The 21161-nt window shown below is 45.4% G+C and overlaps 1 protein-coding gene across 5 annotated transcripts in view; it reads right to left on the reverse strand.

Annotated features, from left to right (window-relative positions):
• MTCL1 (microtubule crosslinking factor 1) overlaps nt 1–21161 on the reverse strand; it is a 189639-nt gene that overhangs the window by 34520 nt on the left and 133958 nt on the right. For all 5 annotated transcript variants that reach the window (XM_032777094.2, XM_032777091.2, XM_032777095.2 and 2 more), the window contains 2 exons: nt 20975–21160; nt 4300–4467 (listed from right to left, as the gene is read on the reverse strand). In XM_032777094.2, the coding sequence (XP_032632985.1) occupies nt 4300–4467; nt 20975–21160 (354 nt within the window). The remainder of the gene's footprint in view (nt 1–4299; nt 4468–20974; nt 21161) is intronic.

Below are 21161 nucleotides of genomic sequence, written 5' to 3' on the forward strand. Positions count from 1 at the left end.
CCCTAGCCTCTGTTTGTCAGAGGGTGGAGATGGATGGCAGGAGAGAGATCACTTGATCATTACCTGTTAGGTTCACTCCCTCTGGGGCACCTGGCATTGGCCACTGTCGACAGACAGGATACTGGGCTACATGGACCTTTGGTCTGACCCAATATGGCTGTTCTTATGTTCTTAGCCTAATAATGGGTCATTTAGGACAGAGTTTTGAAATATTTAGAGGTCCCCTTCAAGGGACATTAACACATTTTCAGATTTTCCATCCTACAACAGAAGTCCTAGGTGCTGGCTGCTAGCGTGCAATCTCAACCCTACAACTTTGTTAGAACCTGGGGGAACAATGTCACAACGTGCAATAACTGTGGCTAGCTTGTTATGTTGTGGAGACTTGCCAGAAACCAGTACTAATTCTCAAGATGTCCTGCAGCACTCAAACATCAAATACGTGCTAAAAAGAAGCCCCTTGCTTTTGCAATCTTCTTGTAACGTGTAGCGTTTGCATCATCATCCTTTGTAAGTACATTTATTCTTATGTTTAGGAAATTACAGGACAAAAAGCAAACCGTGGCAAGACACATTCTCTCTCTATCTCATGCTCCTCGTAACACTTGTTGCCTATATATCTTAGACCAAAATCTTCACCTTGGATGAACAAAAGAAGGCATGGCGGACTGGTCTGGTGCTGAACAAATGGAAGGTCCCTAGCCCATCTTGCCTGTGAAAGGTAGGATAGCTCAGTGGGAGAGAGGGATGTGCTCTAAAAAGGGAGTGTCATGAAATTGCTGTACAGTCTACAATAGACTTCAGATTATGAGCAGGGAAGCTGGTGACCAGACAACACTTCGAAAGCTACCAGACCACAATTCCTTGGTTGTGGAGCACCAAAAGAGCACAGGTCGTCTTCCCACACTGCAGAAATGAACCTGAAGGAGGAAGAGTTGTCCTGCAGCTTCTCTGCCCCAAGTGCATCTGTGCAATACAAAGCAGAGTTTGGCTCTTATACTGATATCTCCCAAACTCCAAGCTCTTCTAAATGTCCAGAAAAGCAAGATCTTTGGTTGGCCCATCTTAAGGTCCATCATTCTCTTTCATTATCTTAAAACCAAAGCCCAGGGGCCTTCCTGAAAAGTAAGATACAATCACAATCCTGCAGGTCAAGGCTTTCATTTTTAATGTGCATTCTATTAAATCTTCCTGTTGTACTCAAAGGTAGCAGATATATTATCATGGCTGGCTTGCAGTGCTTTTCTGCCAGGAGAGTTTTTTTCCCCCATCCCTATACAGGGATCCCCAGCCATCAAAACTTCAAACTTGCTTCAGTAACCATAAATTAACAGGTGAACATCTCAAGGAAAATACTCTTTCTAATCTTACTTGCTGCTTCACAGGTAAACTACAGTAGTCAGGAGAGCAAGAGAAACCAGGAAGGCACTGATTCTTTTACTCATTGTTGTGTGTTTGCATAGTTCTCTTATTCACTAGTTAAAGAAGATTGTCACAGCAGGAACAGATCTTACTATATCTGCCCAGGAAGAGAGGGAGCACTTCCTAGGGTATGTCTATGCTGGAGCAATAATTCTCAGGTTGGGTAAACATACCTGCACTAGGTCTGATGGAGCTAGGAAACTAAAAATAACAGTGGCTGCACAGGCAGTGGGATCAGTTAGCTGTCCTGAGTCTGTATCTAGGGTTTCAGACAGGATTGTACATGGGGTGGGTGGACCAGCCTGTCCTGCAACTCATGGTACTGCAGCTACACTGTTATTTTTAGTGCGCTAGCTTGATCAGAGCTAGCACAGGTTTGTCTGCCTGAACTGGGAATTACACCTCTAGCTCCAGTGTAGAAATACCCTTAGTGTGAACCCTAGCCAGGAAGAGAAGGGGAAGCTCTTCCTCTGCTTTTACCAGAGGAGGGGGAGCTGTACTCTTCATTCCCCCTTATGGTAACCCCTGCTCTTTATAACAGGAAAGATGGTGCCTCCCATCACCATGACATGGTAGGATGCACCATGATTGACATGACTGACCTAGTTGATTGATTAAAGTTTTATTATTTCACATTTTCAGAAAATATGAAATGATGTTACTGCAACTACTCAAAGCTGTCATTGCATAAGTCATTCACCAGTTCCTCTCCCACTGATTTTGAGAATGAACCTACATAGAATGTTCTGGTTTTTGAACCGCTAGTGTTATGTTTTGTTATTTCTGTCTTCCTTGTGATTGTGAGTACATGTGTTATATCGCAGTGGGATGATTGTTGGCACTATCATAATTAACATTTTGATGATTTATGTGGTATCTTTATTGATATTTCATTAGTAGGCCTGTCTTTATCATGATGTGCAGATATCACTCGGAGGTCATGTCTTACCAATATCCATGTGTTACATGCTGATCAGTATTATTTTTTGCATTGATTTTGGGGAGTGCGGGGGTTGTGGTGGGGGAGTAGGAAGAACTAACCACCACCCAACAACTGCTACATAACAGGAAATATTGCCAGTAGGATCACACAATCATAGAATCATAGACTTTCAGGTCAGAAGGGACCATTATGATCATCTAGTCTGACCTCCTGCACAATGCAGGCCACAGAATCTCACCCACCCACTCCTGTAACAAACCCCAAACCTATGTCTGAGTTACTGAAGTCCTCAAATAATGGTTTGAAGACCTCAAGCTGCAGAGAATCCTCCAGCAAGTGACCCATGCCCCATGCTGCAGAGGAAGGTGAAAAACCTCCAGGGCCTCTGCCTATCTGCCCTGGAAGAAAATTCCTTCCCAACCCCAAATATGGCCATCAGCTAAACCCTGAGCATGTGGGCAAGACTCACAATGATAAAGATAGCTAGAGGGATATTACTGAGCCTGATATAACCACTAGTTTGGAGGCTGCTAAAGACCGAAATCTATTTTTTCCTGCCAGTATGTAGTGAGCAACACTCCTCCACCCACTTATGCCAATCGTGATGCTGACTATTTTTCTATCTGAATGGCAAATGTACACATCCACAAAAACATGAACACACACAAACTCCATGCTAACAACTGCAGTTTTCCTCTTTTCTTATGTTTTATTCTCTACTCTCATTTAAAGGTTAATTTAAGAAAAATTGCCATCAAGGGTGTTTTTTTTAAACAATCAATTATCAGAATATTTGTGTGCACTTATAAGCATTTGATCAGAAAACTGATTTCAGTTCCACTACATATAAATAAAATCTATTCTTGTACTCTGAGAGAAAAGCCTCTAGCACACAAACTGGAAAAGAAGTGTTCAGGTCTGAATGCTGTGAGTCAGATTCAGTCTCTTGACAGTGCTCTGATGTACAGTAAATCCTCTAAAATATGTCATCTCTTTAGTGAATATTTTGTATTGTATCTGCTTTCTACAGATGATTTAAAGCTAAACATCTTTCTACAGATGATACAAAGCTACAAATTTTTCTGACAGGACCTAAACACTCAGTTTTGCCCCTTCAATGCCATACACTAATACTTTAGTCCATCAGATTCAGAAATGAATCCTAGTGGTTTTCTGCTAGCTTGTTTTTATACCACCACAGGAAGCAGAGCATCTCCTGTGATCAGCAGTATATAGCACTGCAGCACCAGGCCCATGAATTGATATATATGATTCTAATAATAGCCTATAACAACAGGCAGACAAAGCAACCCCTTCAACGGGACACAACACAGCATCATCCAGTGGCTCTGACTTGCTGGTTTAAACATTAACGTACTGATCTGATGGTTTATTATTAATGGACTGTTTTCTTTTTAAAAAGCATCTAGTAGAGCAGTTATTGATGTACCATTCTGAAGTACTGACCTAGCTTCATGGCCTAGTTATTTGAGTGAATGAGGCATTATTAGGAAAACACCAGAATATCAAGAAACCTTTTCTTATCCATACACGGATCAGATACAGACACCCACCCATTTCGTCCCTTTTGCTGAGCAATTAGCAACCCATTCTTATAATAAAATAAAGGGCCAGATTCCTCTACCCTTGATCACACTGAATAGTAGCTTACTCCATTAATAGTCACCCTGATGTAACTGAAGTCAATGGGGCTACTCATGGAGTAAGGCACTACTCAGGTGAGGTAGGCTGCAGGAAACTGGTCTAAAATAAATAAATAAGATCCCTTATGTGATGTGCATGGACTTCTTATTCCAGCAAGTGATTAAAACCAATTCTCATCAATTACTTTCACTTAGCTCCAAACCAGCTTGGGAATCAGGCCTTTAAATAAAAAGTCACATGTCTTTTGGCACTGATCTTGGGTACAGTACCTGCTCCAGACGACACTTCAGCTCAGTCCATTCCACCTCCCAAGCTGCCTTGTCTGTGGCATACTGTTGCTGAAGCCCATGTCGCTCTCGTTCATCATCTCGGAGCTCAGAACGGAAGTCATCCAACAAGGTTTTCAGAGCATTTAAGAGCCGCCGGTTTTCACTTGCCTGCAGGAACAAAAACCAAAATAATTATTAATCCTTTTTCTTCCGAAAGAAAATGCTCACATTCTTGTCAACTGTATGAAGGAGAAAAGGATCAAACACATAGGGTAAGAGGTGACATAAGCATCCTACAAAAAAACCAAAAGAGGAATATGCAGTGTCAGTGTTCAAAGGATCTGATCCTGCAAGGTGTTTAGAATATTCCGTGGAAGTTGAGGGTACGCACAGTATCTTGAAGGAGGTACTCAGAACCTCTCAGGATTGAGGTCATAAATTATAACTTCTGTGGCTGTTAAATTTCTAATTTCAAGCCAAGAAATCCTTTCTGATCTTACATGTGCAACTGTGTATCTCATGCAGTCATCTCCTGAGCACCAAAACTCAACTATGTGTAAATTACAGAAGATGATAAAGGAGCCATTTCTGATGCTTTGGCATTACAGACAACGTTTGAAAGTCTCCATTTTGAGCAGGGCAGCGTTGTTTAGATGCAGAGTGATTCATTATTCTGCTTTTCAGAGTCACCCTCAACCCTCTGCACTTCTGTATAGGATGGCGTTGAGTATGCGTGCAGTCTGTTCTGGAAGCAAGTATGCTATGGGGTCTACTTTTCCTCTTTCCACATATGACCAGAGAGCAAATCCCGGTCCAAACTGTAGGAATATTTTTGCTGCATATAAAATGTTCTATGACAGATACAATGTTAGGCAGAAATCAGGCAAAGTAAAAGTTTAGTTCAGGGTTAACCTGAGAGCTGGGCACATGTATTTTGTCATCATTGATGAGCCTTTTGTTGTTTGCTTTCTGCAAATATTCTAGTGAACTGCACATGCAATGAACTTTAAGCAAAATATTGTAGAATATTTGTGAAAAGTTCATATTCAGTCAGTCAATAAATCAAAAGTAATCCCTCGAAACCTGTTTCTAATAGTTGCCCTCATCCAATTAAGGACCAGAAATGTATAATGTGATTTATGTGATGAATCAAACTCCAATCAAATTTTCAAAATAAATGTCTCACAAATGAGTTACAGATCAAGAATTATGCACAGAATCTACTCAACAAATTATTTTGAATAACAATGACCTTTAAGAAAATTACAGTCTGTTAGTAGACAATTTATGAGCAGAAAAAGTGGGAAAACTCATTGCATAAATTCATTACAAATTATTCTGCTGGCTTTCATTAATGTGTAAGTTAACATTGCTACCTTGAGAAGACTTAAATTAGCTGATCTGATGCACAGATGCTTGACTGATTCCTTCTGTTTTCTCCCTAACTTTGTCACTTTCTGGTTTCTACCTATTCTTCTGATCTTGTCCCCAATAAAGTCCAAATATGGGGGTTATTTTCAGATGGGGCAATCAATGCTCACAGCAATTTAAACAAGAGACAAAAAGAGTTCACACTGCAAAATTCAGATCTACATTTGCAACACCCCAAAGTCTAGGTTCGATTATATCTGAGGAACTGGTCTGTCCCATTATAAAGATAGCGGCCATCTGAAAATTCCAGATCTGGGCTTGGATTTTAAACAACCCCTGGCGTTCAAGGTTGTTCAGCCCCAGTTGTTTGGTTGGGACCCATGAGAGCCAATATAAATATTTTTTCCATAATCATTTGCAATGATTAACCTAAAATTAAATGCTAATTGCAAAAAGTAGCTCATAAAACCAAAAGTGCCATGCCACGTACATCTCATTTAGTTCTCTTTAGGGACTGGCTAAAATCTTGCTAGTGATCCCTTGGTCCATAGACAGTATATTGCAATGGAGATTCACACCAGATTTTGCAGACTTCAGTTCTACGGTTCTGCAGCATGGGCTCACAAAACATCAGAAATTAGAGAGCTAAAAGTCCCATTAGATCAGCTGTTCCATCCCCCACCAATGCAGGTTTACTCTCAATATAATATTTTCTAGTACAATATAGTATTTTCTAGTAGTATTTTCCAGTGTAGTTTTAAATACAGAATTTTGCATGGAAAACCAAACTGTAATAACTACTCAAACATGCCAAGTAGGCTTAGAAAAATTATAGTTTACATTATTCCAAACCATATTACTCCTGGGGGCATTCTGAGCCAAAAAAATAAAAATTCTGTGCACAATATTTTAAAATTATGCACATTTTATTTGTCAAAATAACACTACATAATCACACCAGTTTCAATTATTTTGATAATTTATCTCAAAATACCTGTCAGCAAGTATGTCTGTAACAATACAGACACACACAAAAATTCCCCCAAATTATGAGAGTTAAAGAAACCTCTATGACAACCCAGTTCCTGTTTCTCTGCTCCCTTCCCCCCACCCAGAGCCCAGCCGGAGGGGCCAGACACCCACAACACTCCCCCCTCACCTTCAAGCCCAGCCACCGTGCCCCTCCACGCCCAGTCGTGGATCTCTCCGGCCCAGATACCCACACCCCTTACTCCCCAGAGCCCAGACACACATCCTTTCTCTCTCCCAGAGCCCAGCCATGGTCTCCCCAGCCTAGACACTCCCCACTCTCCCCCTCAGAGCCCAGGGATCCTGAGGGAGAAACAGCCTGATGCTTGGTCCCAGGCTTGTATGGAGTTTCCTGCATGCTGCCATCTCCTTCCCTCAGGGCATGCTGGGAATTACAGCTGCCAGGAACCCTTTAGGTCCCTCCCTGCCAACAGCACTGCAGCCCATTTCTGTGGGAGAAAGTAAATTCTGCGTGCATGTTAATTTCAGCAAAATTCTGCAAGCCACGGTGGTGCAGAATTCCCCCAGGAGTTCTATATGGTTCATTAGAAAATAAAATGCTATACATATGGGGAAATAACTGCAGGTGACTCATTGACTTAACAGTAATCTGTTTGGACTGAAGGAAGAAATGAACTGTTGCTATATGCGATACCGTACAGCACAGGGTTTAAAAACAGGCATACCCAAAGAAGCAGAATTAAGACCACTGTTACTTAATGCATGTTAGAACATTACATACGGTCACATGCTGAATATGCACATACCATCACCTATTTATCAATTTGTTAATGTGATATTACAGCTACCACCATGAGTTTTATTTTGCTGTCCAATGAGGGCCAGGTTTTCAGAAGCGATCAGCTCTTGTTTAGATGCCAGAAGTAAGTGGGTCTTTTGAAAATCTGGCCATAATATCACAGTGGAAAGGATTACGTTCTGAGCACTTCAAAATCTGTCCCCACAAGAGTCCATGAAGCACTCTTACTCAGGGATTTTATTCTGTGTTCTCTGCTGTGGCCTGACAAGGTGTTTCTCTATCAATTTAACTGAAAGATTGCCCAGGTGGGAAACGGGGCAGAATTAAGAACTGTAGGACAATAAGAGCAATTGGCACTATAAGAACTTAGTACATTCTCCCGGAGCTTCCCCTCTGCATGCACCAAATATTCCACAAAACTATTCAGCACAAGTTCAAAGGTATCTTCTGTGTGGCCACAGGCCAAACTTTATTAGTCTCTCTACTCCCTTGTATTACAGGACACGCCAATCCTCTTGCCGTAGGGCAAAGACACACCACTGTGAAAGCAACTAAAAGAATCTCAAAAATACACATTTCATGACAAAACAATTTAACCTCTAGAGGACTTCTGCTCCCCAACAGAAGCTCCCCCCCTTCCCTCTTCTTTCTCAGAAGGAAATAAGACACCTCCCAGCTCAACTGTCCTCCTTCATCCTGGTTAAGAACTGGAAGAGCCTCCATGCCTACCTCCTCATGGCTATCTGAGTCACCTTCCCTAATGGGTCTAGGATTTGGCCCTGTACAATGGAACCAAGTTATAGAGACACCATCAACTGGAATAGAGGGGGAGATTTTCAAAGGCACAAATGGCAGTTAGGCACCTAATTCCAACTGAAAGTCAATGGGATATAGACGCCTAACTTCCATTTGGACTAGGGGCCTACCTGCCATTTGTGCTTTCAACGTCTCCCCTCTAGTCAATTAACACAAAGTTAAAAGTAGTTTTGGGCATTACTCCTGCCTCTCTGCAATTCCCACTGCAAAATTTCCTGGTTTTACTATCGTATTTTCCTACATTTAAAAAATATTCCCCCCAGTTGCAGTGTAAAGACTCACACGAACTGAGTGACTGCACAGGGAAAACAGTGAAAATAATCATTCACAAAGTGCTGTTAAATGCTCTGCATACTGGGGGAAATATTACTTTTCTAATCTCTTTTAGTGATTGCAGGTGTAAACTATAACTGAGACAGGTAACAAATTTCAGACAGAAGTGTTATTTTTAAATTGATTGTGTTTGCCACGGGAATCATAGCTTTGAATTGCCGGAAAAACCTCAACCATAAAATCATGTAAAAACTAGGTTTATTTAATAAACAAAAAGTAATTAGCTGCTCTAGAGAAGAGCCTATGGAGACACAATATAGGTTAGCAGAGGGCTAATGCCTAGCTCTGCAGGAGTGCTATGGAAGTCACTATTATGGACTCAATATAGACATTCCCTATGGTAGTTGGAGTTCTAACTAGCTTGCTAATATAAACCCAATTTTGATCACATCCCTCTAATTTCCTCAGTGTCCTTTCTGCTTGAAATTCCTCATCTGTGGTCTGTAGTCAGAGAGGGATTTTTTGGGGGTTGAGCAAATCTGAAGGGGTTTAATAAGATGTTTCTGAGACCAGGGTCTTTAAAAAAATTAGGAGAAATTTTAGAAAATTCTTTGACTGTTGCTGGTAATACCACAATGATTAAAATGGCTGTGTCTAGAAACTTCATATTTATTTTATTTAAGAGTCTTTGAGGAGATCTAGGGTTCAGTCCTGCATGTTTCTATCTGCTCTGGACTTGACCAGCAAAGCACATAAACACATACTTCATTTTAAACAGATGAGTAATCCCACTGATAGCAAATAATAGCTTTTAGGTCCTTCCTGCTCCTCCCATGGGCCAGTGTATTGGATGCAGGAGCGGCGCCAGGGTTTCTGACGCCCTAGGCGGACGGCCATTTCACCGCCCCCCGCGGGTCCGGTGGACCTACCGCAGTCATGCCTGCGGACGGTCCGCTGCTGGAAAGGCTCCGGTGGAGCTGCTGCAGTCATTTTGGCGGGCGGTCCGCTGATCTAAAGGCTTCAGTGGACCTGCCGCAGGCATGACTGCGGTAGGTCCGCCGGAGCCTTTAGACCAGCGTCCGCCGGCATAACTGCGGTAGATCCACCTGACCCGCGTGCTGCCCCCCCCAGCAAAATAGCGCCCCCCCCAAATTCTGGCGCCCTAGGCCATTGCCTAGGTCACCTAAATGGTAGCGCCGGCCCTGATTGGATGAAGTCGGAGGAAATGGGGCATGGCTGGGCTTCCCTGCACGCTGGTGATCCCTGGTTACCATAACAGGCTGTCCCCTGGGGACACTCGCAACCACTGTACAGAAGAGCAGAGGAGTCCCAACTGGCACATAGCTGACCTAAGCCCAGAGAAGCACAAAGGTAGCTTAAAGCTACTGTTTGCCTGTCTGCTACATCCAAGGATCGGTCTGTGTGAGAAGGAAATAAGAGTTTACAGCAAGTTTTCACTATCAATGATTTTATCTGCGTTCTGAAAATACCTCACTCCCAAGGAGGTTCCCAGGAAAAAAATAGTACATATTAATTAAATATAAAGACTATTTGGATGTGTAGTTATAAACCCATGATCTGACCACTCCTTCCCCTCCAGCCTGGAGAAGTTTGGGTTCAAGTGGCAGAGCAAACATTAGCTTGGGATCATCTCAATCCATTTCCCCCCTCCACCTCTTGAGAATTTCATTTAACATTTTAGCGGCAGTCAGGGAAGTGCCAGCAGCTTGGTCTGGTAGGGAGTCACAAACAAAAGGTCAGGAGCAGCTACAACAGAGGAGATCTCAAAAAGCTTTCTTTCTGTGGTCGCCGAGCCAGGCAAGAGTGGAGCTGGATCTTGGTGCAAATCATTCTAGTACATTTAAATACTAATTACTATTCCTTAAGGCTTTTTTAAAAACCAACCTTTGAAAGAAAGACAAATATTGTATAAGCCAAAAATATAACTGGGGATATTGCTTGAAGCTCCAGAGCACAAAATATGAACATATTTGTTTTTACTGCACTTTACTGAGGGAGCAGAGATAAGTAAACTCTCTTATTTCCTCTTCCCTGTTCTCACACCACCCAGAGGCATTTCACCCCTTCCATTCAACCAACATGACCTCTTCCCTAGGCAACACCCACCCAACCACCCACTCTCACACTCCCCTTCAAGCAATATTAAAAGCCACCCTCCACTGGGATCCCAGACTCACTCTGCCTGCCTGCCTCTCTGCTGCCTTTCTTCTCTGCTCTTGTACATTGCCAGTTCCACGTCAGTTCTTCCTTGCCTGAACTTTTGATATAACCCAGGCTGGATCCCAGCCTGAGGGAGTAAGTCAGCATCATGGAGAGTTGAATTATGTCAGGAAGGACAGGCTGAAGTAAGAGTCATATAGGGTGTGCAGAGAGTAGTGACAGAAAGGATTGTTCTTCTCAAGAGTCTCTATCTACCTGGTCTCCCAGCACCAAGAACCAACCCCTCCCTCCTCTCCAGCACTCCTCTCCCCCACAAACATTAAGAAAATGGCAAATCCCTAAGGTGATGTTCACTTGGAGATTAACCAGCATTTTAATGGTTAAGGCTATCATTCTTAAAAGAAGCTATTGATTTGGGGTGCCTCAATTTTTGAGTGTCCAACACATCTCAGGATAGGTATCAAAAACAGAGCACCTACAACTAGAGGCCACTCTTCGAAATTATGGGCTCGGTGTTACGAATTTTCCTCCATGCAGTTCCTCTTTTGAGAGAGGGGTGAGGGAGTCTGCAGCAGCAGGAGATAAACCCAGCCAGCCCATAACCCATTAAACATGAACACAAGTTACTCAGAGTTATAGTAAACCCCTTTCCAGACTTACTTCTCTCAGCCACAAACACATTATTACAGGAACTCCCTCTTAATGGGAAGTGTGAAACCTGCCTAGTTCAAATCCAGACCCCCGTCATCTCTGCACTATCCAGCCTGAAACTCCAACCACAGCAAGGAAATGCAGTCTTGAGAAGAGAACCCCCCTCCTACCCACAGCACTTGCTACTGAGCTACGTTCCCTCCACAGGAGCTGGAGCTGTGGCTCTAATCCCACCAGCCACACATATATACACTGCCCTATATCCAGAGCTGGAAGTTTCTCAAGAAGACAATATTAAAGGACAACTGCAAACTATACCAATGCAAAGGAAAGATGGGAAGAATAGTAAGAGGCCAATATGGCTCCCCCAGGAGCGCTTTAATGACCTACAATTCTAAAAGGAATCCTACGAAAAGGAGAAGTATGGACAAATTGCTAAGGAAGAGTACAAAGGAACATCACAAGCATGTAGGAACAAAATCAGAAAGGCTAAGGCACAAAATGAGTTATACCTAGCAAGGGACATAAAATGCTATTAGAAGAGGTTCTATAAATGCATTAGAAGCAAGAGAAAGATGAAGGAAAGTGTAGGTCTTCTACTTAGTGGGGAAGGAGAGCTAATAACTGATGTCATCAAAAAGGCTGATATGTTTAATGTCAGTTTTGCTTCCGTCTTCACTAAAAAGGCTAATGGTGACCAGATACTCAACACAATTAATATTAATAAGGAGGAAGGAACACAAGCCAAAGCAGGGGGAAAAACAGCTTAAAGAATAGTTAAACAAGTTAAATGTATTCAAGTCAGCTGGGACTGATTAAATTCATCCTAGGTTACTTAAGGAAATCTTGGAACCATTATAAATTATCTCTGAGAACTCCTGGAAGATAGGCAAGGTCCCAGAAAACTGGAGAAAGGGGAGTAAAGAGGACCTAGGAATTATAGATCAGTCAGTCTAACTTTAATATCTGGAAAGATACGTGGAACAAATTATTAAACAATCTACATCAATCCATCAGCATCTGGAGGATAACAGATTATAAGGAATAGTCAGCAGGAATTTGCCAAGAACAAATTATGCCAAACCAACCTCATTTCCGTCTTTGACAGGGTTACTGATCTAGTGGATAGGGGGCAAACAGCAGATGTGATATAGCTTAATGTCAGTAGGGCTTCTGACACAGTTCCACATGATATTCTTATAAGCAAACTAGGGAAATGTGGTCTAAATGAAATTACTATAAGGTTGGTGCACAACTAGTTGAAAGACTGTACTCAAAGAGTAGGTATCAATGGTTCTCTGTCAAAAGGGGACGGCATATCTAGTCCCACAGAGGTCATTCCTGAGTTCGGTATTATTAAATATTTTCATTAATGATTTGGATAAAAAGAGTGGAGAGTACACTTTTAAAATCTGAAGACGACACTAAGTCGGAAGGGTTGCAAGGACTGGGAGAACTGGTCAGTATTGAAGAAGAAATTCAATAAAGGTAAGTGAAAAGTTCACTTTGGAAGTAAAAATACAAAACTACAAAATGGGGAATAACTGGCTAGGCGGTAGTACTGCTGAAAGTGATCTGGGAATTATAGTGACCGCAAACTGAATATGAGTCAAGAATGTGATACAGGTGAAAAAGGTGAATATAATTCTGACGTCATGTGAAAGACACGAAAGGTAATTATCCTGCTGTGCTCGGCACTGGTGAGGCCTCAGCTGGAGTCCTGTGTCCAATTCTGGGCACCACACTTTAGGAAAGATGTGAACAAATTGGCGAGAGTCCAGAGGGGAGCAACAAAAATGATAAAACGGTTTAGAAAACCTGACCGATGAGGAAAGGTTAAAAAAACTGGGCATGTATAATCTTGCGAAAAGAAAACTGAGCGGGAACCAGATAACAGTCTTTAAATATATTAAGGGCTGGTATGAAGAGGATGGTGGTCACTGAAGGTGGGGCAAGTAGTAATGGGCTTCTTAGGTAGCAAGAGAGATATAGGTTAGATATTAGGAAAAACTTTCTACCTAGAAGGATAGTTAAGATCTGGAATATGTTTCCTAGGAAGGCTGTGGAATCCCCATCACTAGAGGTTTTTAAAAACAGGCTGAACCAACACCACTCAGGGATGGTTCAGGTTACCTAGTCCTGCCACAGAACAGGGGGCTAGACATGATAACTTCTCAAGTTCCCTTCTAGCCCAACATTTCTGCGATTTTATGGTACAGAATAGTGAGATTGTCTTTGGAGAGGAAGTACTTCCCTCTAGGGTCCCAGAATTGGGGGGTGTCTGTTCCCAGGGCAGACTCTGTGGAACAGGTATCCTACAGCCACGTCACTGTCAGCTCTAAAACAGGATCTTTAGGGTCAAGTGTTGGTTTCTTGAGGCTTGACTGGATAAAAGACAGTTACCTTTTCTGTAACTGGTGTTCTTTGAGATGTGTTGCTTGTGTCTATTCCACAATAGGTGTGTGTGCTCACCACATGCACCAGTGCCAGAAGTTCTTCCCGTAGCAGTACCCGTAGGGGAGCGCCCCAGAGACCCCTGGAGTGGCCTCATCCTGAGTCTGGCGTGACGGACCACATATGTGCATGCCGACATGTGACCCAAGAGCTGGAGGCACGCTCTGGCTGTTGTCACCAGAAACCTTGTGACCATGTCGATGAGCCCCTTCAGGGTCTCGAACCTGTCCAGTGGGAGGGAGGCTCTGGCCAACAAGCTGTCCAGGACTGCCCCGATAAACACTATGTGTTGTACCGGGACTAACGTGGACTTGGTGTTGTTTATGCACAGGCCCAAAGTGGTGCATGCGGATAGAAGGAGCGCCACATGATCCCACACCTGCGACCTAGAGCTGCCCTTGACCAACCAGTCGTCCAGATAGGGGAAGATCTGGACTTCCTGGTGCCTGAGGTAGGCCAATACCACCAACATACATTTCGTGAATACCCTGAGGGCAGTGGACAGGCCAAATGGGAGGACTGTAAATTGGTAGTGTTCCTGCTTCACCATGAAACAGAGGAAGTGTCTGTGCCCCTCGAATATATGAATGTGGAAGTACACATCCTGCAGACTGAGGGTGGCATACCAGTTCCCGGGATCCAGGGAGGGGATGATGGAGGCCAGGGAGACCATGCAGAACTTGAGTTTCAGCATGTACTGGTTCAGACCTCGCAGGTCCAAGATGGGCCTGAGCTCCCCTTTGGCCTTCGGGATAAGGAAATAACGGGAGTAGTACCACTTGCATTTGAACTCCCCTGGTACTGCTTCCACCACTCCATCCCACTCCAGAAGCCACCCCACTTCCTGCGCAAGTAGACCCTCATGAGAGGGGTCCCCCAGGAAGGATGGGGGCAGAGGGTGGTTGGGTGGAGTGGAAGTAAATTGGAGGGTGTAGCCCCAGGAGATGGTGTTGAGGACCCATCGGTCCAAGGTCCGCTGCGACCACTCTGGGAGGAAAGCACACAACGATTGGAGAAGGGAAGCTTTACTGAGGCTGGATCCCTGAGAACTGGCAAGGCGCCCCAGGCATCCCATCAAAACTGCCTTTTCCCCGCCTGCTTGCCCTTGGAGGACCCAGGCTGAGGGGCAGGTCGAGACTGTCTTTGAGGGCGCTTCTTATAGTCCTGCGACTTTTTATAAGCGGTCTCGTATTTTGAGTGGGTGGCCTGAGCGGGAGTCTGCTGCGGCTTGAGCTTAGGTTTAGCTGGAGACAGAACATAGAGACCCAGAGTCTGGTGCGTCGTGCGGGAGTCTTTCAGGCCATGCAGCTTTGTATCTGTTTGTTCCGCAAACAGAGCTTTGCCATCAAATGAGACGTCCTGCAGGGAGGTCTGGACCTCGCTGGACAGCCCAGACAGCAGGAGCCATGACGCCCTTCTCATGGACACCGTGGAGGCCATGGACTGCACGGCTGTGTCCCCTACATCTGAAGCTGCCTGCCATGTTGCCCTGGCAGCCGCTGTACCCTCCTCCACCAGCGCCTTGAACTCCTTCCTGCAGCGCTCCTGGAGGGAGTCCTCGAACTTGTGCAGGGAGCCCCAGAGACTGAACTCATACCAGCCCAGGAGCGCCCATAACTGGACGCTTGAGGATGAATAAATTTTCCTTCCACATGAATTCAGCCTCCTTGAATCTTTATTTTTTGGGGTAGGAGCTGGTTGGCCCTGCCGTTCCCTGTGGTTGACCGACTCGACCACCAGGGAGTTGGGAGCAGGGCGGGTGTACAAGTATTCATGCCCCTTGGTGGGCACAAAATACTTGTGTTCCACTTTCTTAGAGCCAATGAGGCTGGGGTTTGCCACAGGGCATTTGAAATTTCTGCCATCCCTTCATGGACAGGCAAAAGGCCACTCTGCCCAGTGCCGATCACAGGACTGCGATCCCGACGTGGAGGACCGGTACCATTGGTAACAGCTGCTCTGCAATCGGCTCAGGTAGGTGGACCCATGACGTTGAGATGTCAACGATCGATGCCCGGGGCTGCAGGAGCATGCCATAGTGTGGCCCTGGAGTGGGACGATGAACAGGAATGGAGTCGGCATTCATGTTGCAACTGGCTGAGATAGCCCCTTCAAGACAAGGACCTTTGCCGTCATCCGCCTCGGTCCCCTCGGTGTTCGCTCCTCGAGGTGGAGTGGTGCCGGGAGTCTTGGTCAGACGGAACCCAACTAGACAACCTGGTGGGAGTTGACAGCAACCCACGTGGACTTTGCATGGAACGGTCGCTGGGCAGCAAACAGTGTCAGGAACGATCCCTCGACTGAGACCATTACCGAGTCGGGGACGACTGCAGAGATCCCAGCAACGGTTTGCCTCTGCAGCGTGGGGCCAACATCGGGAGTGCTGCTGGTACCGGCATGGACATGACATCCCAGGCCACCTGCAGGGCCTCCATTGTGGAGAGCATCCAGATATCTGGGGAGGCCTGATCCGAATGGGCTGGGCTACTCCGCTCCACTTGAGTTGGAGGCCTAGAGGCTGATGGGGGATTGAGGACTGCCCAACATGGGTCTAATCTCCGCCCCAGGTTTACTCTGGTGCTGCAGCGAAGGTCTCTTCCTAGCCTTCTTGGCATTCCCCGTGGATGAGGAGCGGTGCCAATAGTTGATCGCGCCGAAGGGTCACTGCGCACCGACACTGCGGGGTCACTCGAGGCCGACTCGGAGCGGCACGCTGGAGCTGGGATCAGTGCCGTCTCCATCAGAATAGCCCGGAGGCTAATGTCCCTTTCTTTCTTGGTCCAAGGCTTAAACGACTTGCAAATCTCGCAGCGATCGCTGAAATGGATTTCCCCCAAACAGCATAAACAGTCTGTATGCTGATCACTCACTGGCATAGGTCACCTATAAGTGTTGCACAACTTAAAACCTGGGGCTGGGGCATACCCCAGCCCAGGTGCTCTAGCTAAACTAAACTAAAACTAATCAACTAACTAACTACAGATACCACACACTAAACGAACAAGCAGTTCTGGGGACGAGCTACAGCAAAGCTGGAGCAGAGCAGTTCCAAAGCACCTTCACTGGCAGCAAGAAGAAACTGGGGGCAAGGGGGCAGGGAGTGCGCAGTTCCCCTTATACCATGCCATGGAGGTGCCACTCCAGGGGTAACTAAGAGTGCTCCCCTACTGGTACTGCTAGGGGAAAAGCTTCTGGAACCGGTGCATGCAGCAAACACACACACCTATTGTGGAATACACATGAGCAATCACTCAAAGAAGAATTGCATGTTCAGGGAGGTTTGCAGGCTAACTTCTTTGAGGGAGATGTTGACAAAATCAACCACTAATGAGCTATGTGCTCCTCAGTGGCTTTTAGCAGCTATGACTGGCCAAGGTCTATTTCAAATATTGTGCCCAGACATCTCTCAGAGCTTCCATGGAATTCTCTTTTGGTACTGGGATTCCATTAGGGAAAGTGGGGTGACACTTTCTTTGCTCCAATTTTGTTATCACTAATAAATATGTATTAATGAAGTATTTTTAAAATCTGGAATAATTTATAAACTGAGGTTTATACTGGAAATTCTGTAATGTGTATCGAGTCAGGGCCAGATCCTGCAAGCTCATGGAATTCAGTGGGAGTTCTAAGTATAGCGGGCATGCAGTCTCGTGCCCTACTTTTGCAGCAAAATTGACATTTTCAGCCAAACATATAATAGTGTATCTGAGAACAGAATATGGCTCTTACAGAGCCCTAAATTGGCTACAGGATCAGCATTAACCTGCAACAAAGTTTCTTTTTGTCATTTTAGAGAGTGATATGCCCCTTTCTTGCCACTAATAATTAGCTGGAAGCCCAACAGCAGTAGACCATTTTAACTCTCAATGTATCTCTGTCAAATACAGAGTTCTTGGAAATTGAGGAGTGTGGTATATACCATACAGTATAATATACAATGAAATGCAGTATAGCTCTTGAAATAAGTAATATTTAGCAAACTTACTATTCTTGCAGTAGTCACACAATACGTATTTCCTGGTTAGAAGGTAGAAAACTTTTTCACTCTCACAAATCTACTGGAGCCCCATGCAGTGTTCATTAGAAATATCTGCTTCTATCAGCAGGGGTACTGAGACATGATTTGTTACTATGAGTCATTTCCTTAAGTGAGATTGCTGGAAATGCTGAATTAGAAGAGCATGTAACACTTACAAAAATGAATTATATGCATACTACTTACCGCTGTTGCCAATTTAATTGATATTAATCTCAGAGCAATGATTCTTTCAGAAAGGACATATTTTATTCATATATTCTTGACTGGTGAGATTGCTGTTTAGGCTGTACTTGAAAAGCTAATATATGGCTGAGGCTTATTGAGATGGTACTGGTTTATATTTATTTTACTCATTCGTTGACTAATTTAGTCTAAAAGATGAATGCAGTGCCCTGCCACAGCATCATTCTCGGGAGGAGACCATGGTGATACATAAGGGACTGGTGAACTACATTCCCAGAAAGGGCAACTTTTGACCTCCAACAAGATTATTAATACTAAACCCTTGCCAAGTCAGACATGTGAGTGCCAGACTAACCAAATGAATAAAATCTCGGTAGCAAATTTTACATGAAAACATCTACTGGACAACGGGTCTGGCATGACCCCATATGGCTCCTACACATTGGGCAGGCAGGGGGCTCCATACACTCAGGGACCGATCCAGCGTTTTTGCTGCCCCAAGTGGAAAAAAAAAAGCAGCAGCAATCGGTGGCACTTCTGTGGCAGCTCTACTGCCACTGCTTCATACTTCAGTGGCACTTTGGTGACAGGTCCTTCCCTCCAAGAGGGACTGAGGGACTCGCCGCTGAATTGCTGCCGAAGAGCCGGATGTGCCACCCCTTTCCATTGGCTGCCCCACACACCTGCTTGCTGCGCTGATGCCTGGAGCTGGCCCTGCGTACACTGCTCCTGCCCCAAGCACCGCCCCTGCAGCTCTCATTGGCTGGCAACTGCAGCCAGTGGGAACTGCAGGGGTAGCACCTGTGGATGGGGCAGCACGCAGAACCACCTGGCCATGCCTCCATGTAGGAGCCGGAGAGTGGACATGCCACTGCTTCCAGGAGCTGCTCGAGGTAAGCGTTGCCCGGAGCCTACACTCCTGACCCCCTCCTGTGCCCCAACCTCCTGCCCCAGCCCTGATTCCTCTCCTGCCCTCCGAACCCCTCGGTCCCAGCCCAGAGCACCCTCCTAGACCCCCAGCCCCACCCCAGAGCCCGCACCCCCAGCCAGAGCCCCCCAACCCCCCCCACACCCCAACCCCCTGTCCCAGCCTAGATCCCCCTCCTGCACCCTGAACTCCTCATTTCTGGCCCCACCCCAAAATCTGCACCCCCAGCCAGAGCCCTCACCCCCTCATATATCCCAACCTCCAATTTTGTGAGCATTCACGGTCCGCCATACAATTTCCATACCAAGATGTGGTCCTTGGGCCGAAAAGTTTGCCCAACCCCGCGCTAAAGGGACCCTGGGTCGGGGACCAGAGTAGCGGGTGGGGTGGGGTGGGGTGGGGTGGGGCATCCTCCTCTTCCACCCCACCTCCCAGTGATGAGATGGCTAAGCCAGACTATAGTTTGTCCTTGGAAGAAGGGGCTAGATTGAGGACTTTTCCGAGATGGGAACTGTCCCTAACTTTTACTAAAAATATCCCTGACAAAATGAGGATCTGCGGATCCTCATACTACCTCAAATGGGGCTGCTGCAAGGACTAGGAGCTGCCTGGAGCAGCTGGAGGCTGCGGGGTATCCCAGCCGCCTGCAGCTCTGGGTGTCCCCCCTGCCCGCAGGGGCTGGGAGCTCAGGGGGTGCCCTGTCAACTGTGGGGGCCAGGAGCTTAGGTTCCTCTGCAGCAGCCTGCCATCCCTGGCAGCCCAGAGCAGCCTGGAGCTTGGGGGTTCGCTGCCTCCTCTGGCAACTGGGAGCTCGGGGTTCCTGAGCTGCTCTGGTGGTAGGGAACTGGGGGTTCCCCACTACTGCCCACTGGGAGCTGGGGGGTCCCCCATTGCCCTAGGCAGCTGGAAGCTTGGGATTCCCCTGCTGCGCTTCTCCCAGCAGCAGGGAGCTGGGGGGTTCCCCCGCTGCCAGAAGCAGCAGAAAGCTGGGGGTACCCCCATCGCCCACAGCTGCTGGGAGCTCCAGGGGCCACCAGAGGTGACCGGGATACCCCACAGCTTTCTGCTCCAGTGGGTGGTGGGGTACCCTGCAGCTCCTGACCACCACAGGCTGAAGTTACAGAGGCCACTGATTCTGTGACTTCTGAGACCTCCGTGACTAAATCGAAGTCCTAATCATAATGCACATAACACAAGGGTCAGAGTTAAATTAGAGCAACATTTGTGTACAGAAGATGGAAGTTAAAAGGAATAATAACTTACTGCATTTTGTTTTACTCTTCTACTGGAACACTTCTTAACTGCTAATAGTATATTCTTTTGTATTAAGTTTTTACTCTGTTTAGTAATATTCTATACTTAGCCTTTGAGCCATTTAAAAATATATTGCCAATTTAAATCCTAACTGCTGAGTTGATTCCATTTATTGTAAATTAAATTCTTCACATTTGCCTTGTCCAACCCCAAGGTAGGCATGGCACAGGAGATCGCTGGGAGGACTGGATAGGATTTGCCTTTAGCCATTTAAAAATTATGTCCAATGATGTAACAGAACTTTGGCATTACTTTTCCTTCATTTTTAAGGAAGACATTAAATACATGTGCCAGATTCTTAAAATATTTAAATGAAATAAAAAGCACCTCTCCTTTCTAATGACTAGATGGTAAAATGCTCAGGAAAGATGAGCACGTAAATTCTGCAAGCCATCAGATATTGATATATTTTCCTGGGCAATCAGCCACAAGAGGAAATGGAATTTTTCACTCCTAGCATCTGTTAAGAGGACAGTAGTAATCACATGACTCCCTATTAAACATAGATATAATGGATGAAACCCATTAAAGTTGCTGTGTGGCTAGGACTGAAGTTGTGTACAATTCTAGGTACTAAGATAAAACAGAACAGCAGCAAAACAAAATGGATGTCACTAAAAAAATCTAGAGCATTAATTCCCAAGGTATGATGTGTAACTCCCTTCTGGTGTGGTACCTGCTTTTGATGCTGCAATAGTTCTGCAGTCTGCAGCTGTGGTCCATGGTCAGTGCTCTCTGATGTGGAATGTTGGGAATAATCCATCAGTGCAAACACAAGGTCATTCTCTTCATCTCGTTCTGGGTCATCTCCCTTTTGTTCAGACTGAATGCCAAATTCTGGTAGGGCATCGAGGTGTTCAATC

The sequence above is a fragment of the Chelonoidis abingdonii genome, chromosome 2, assembly GCF_003597395.2.
Source record: "Chelonoidis abingdonii isolate Lonesome George chromosome 2, CheloAbing_2.0, whole genome shotgun sequence".
Classification (NCBI taxonomy): domain Eukaryota; kingdom Metazoa; phylum Chordata; order Testudines; family Testudinidae; genus Chelonoidis; species Chelonoidis abingdonii.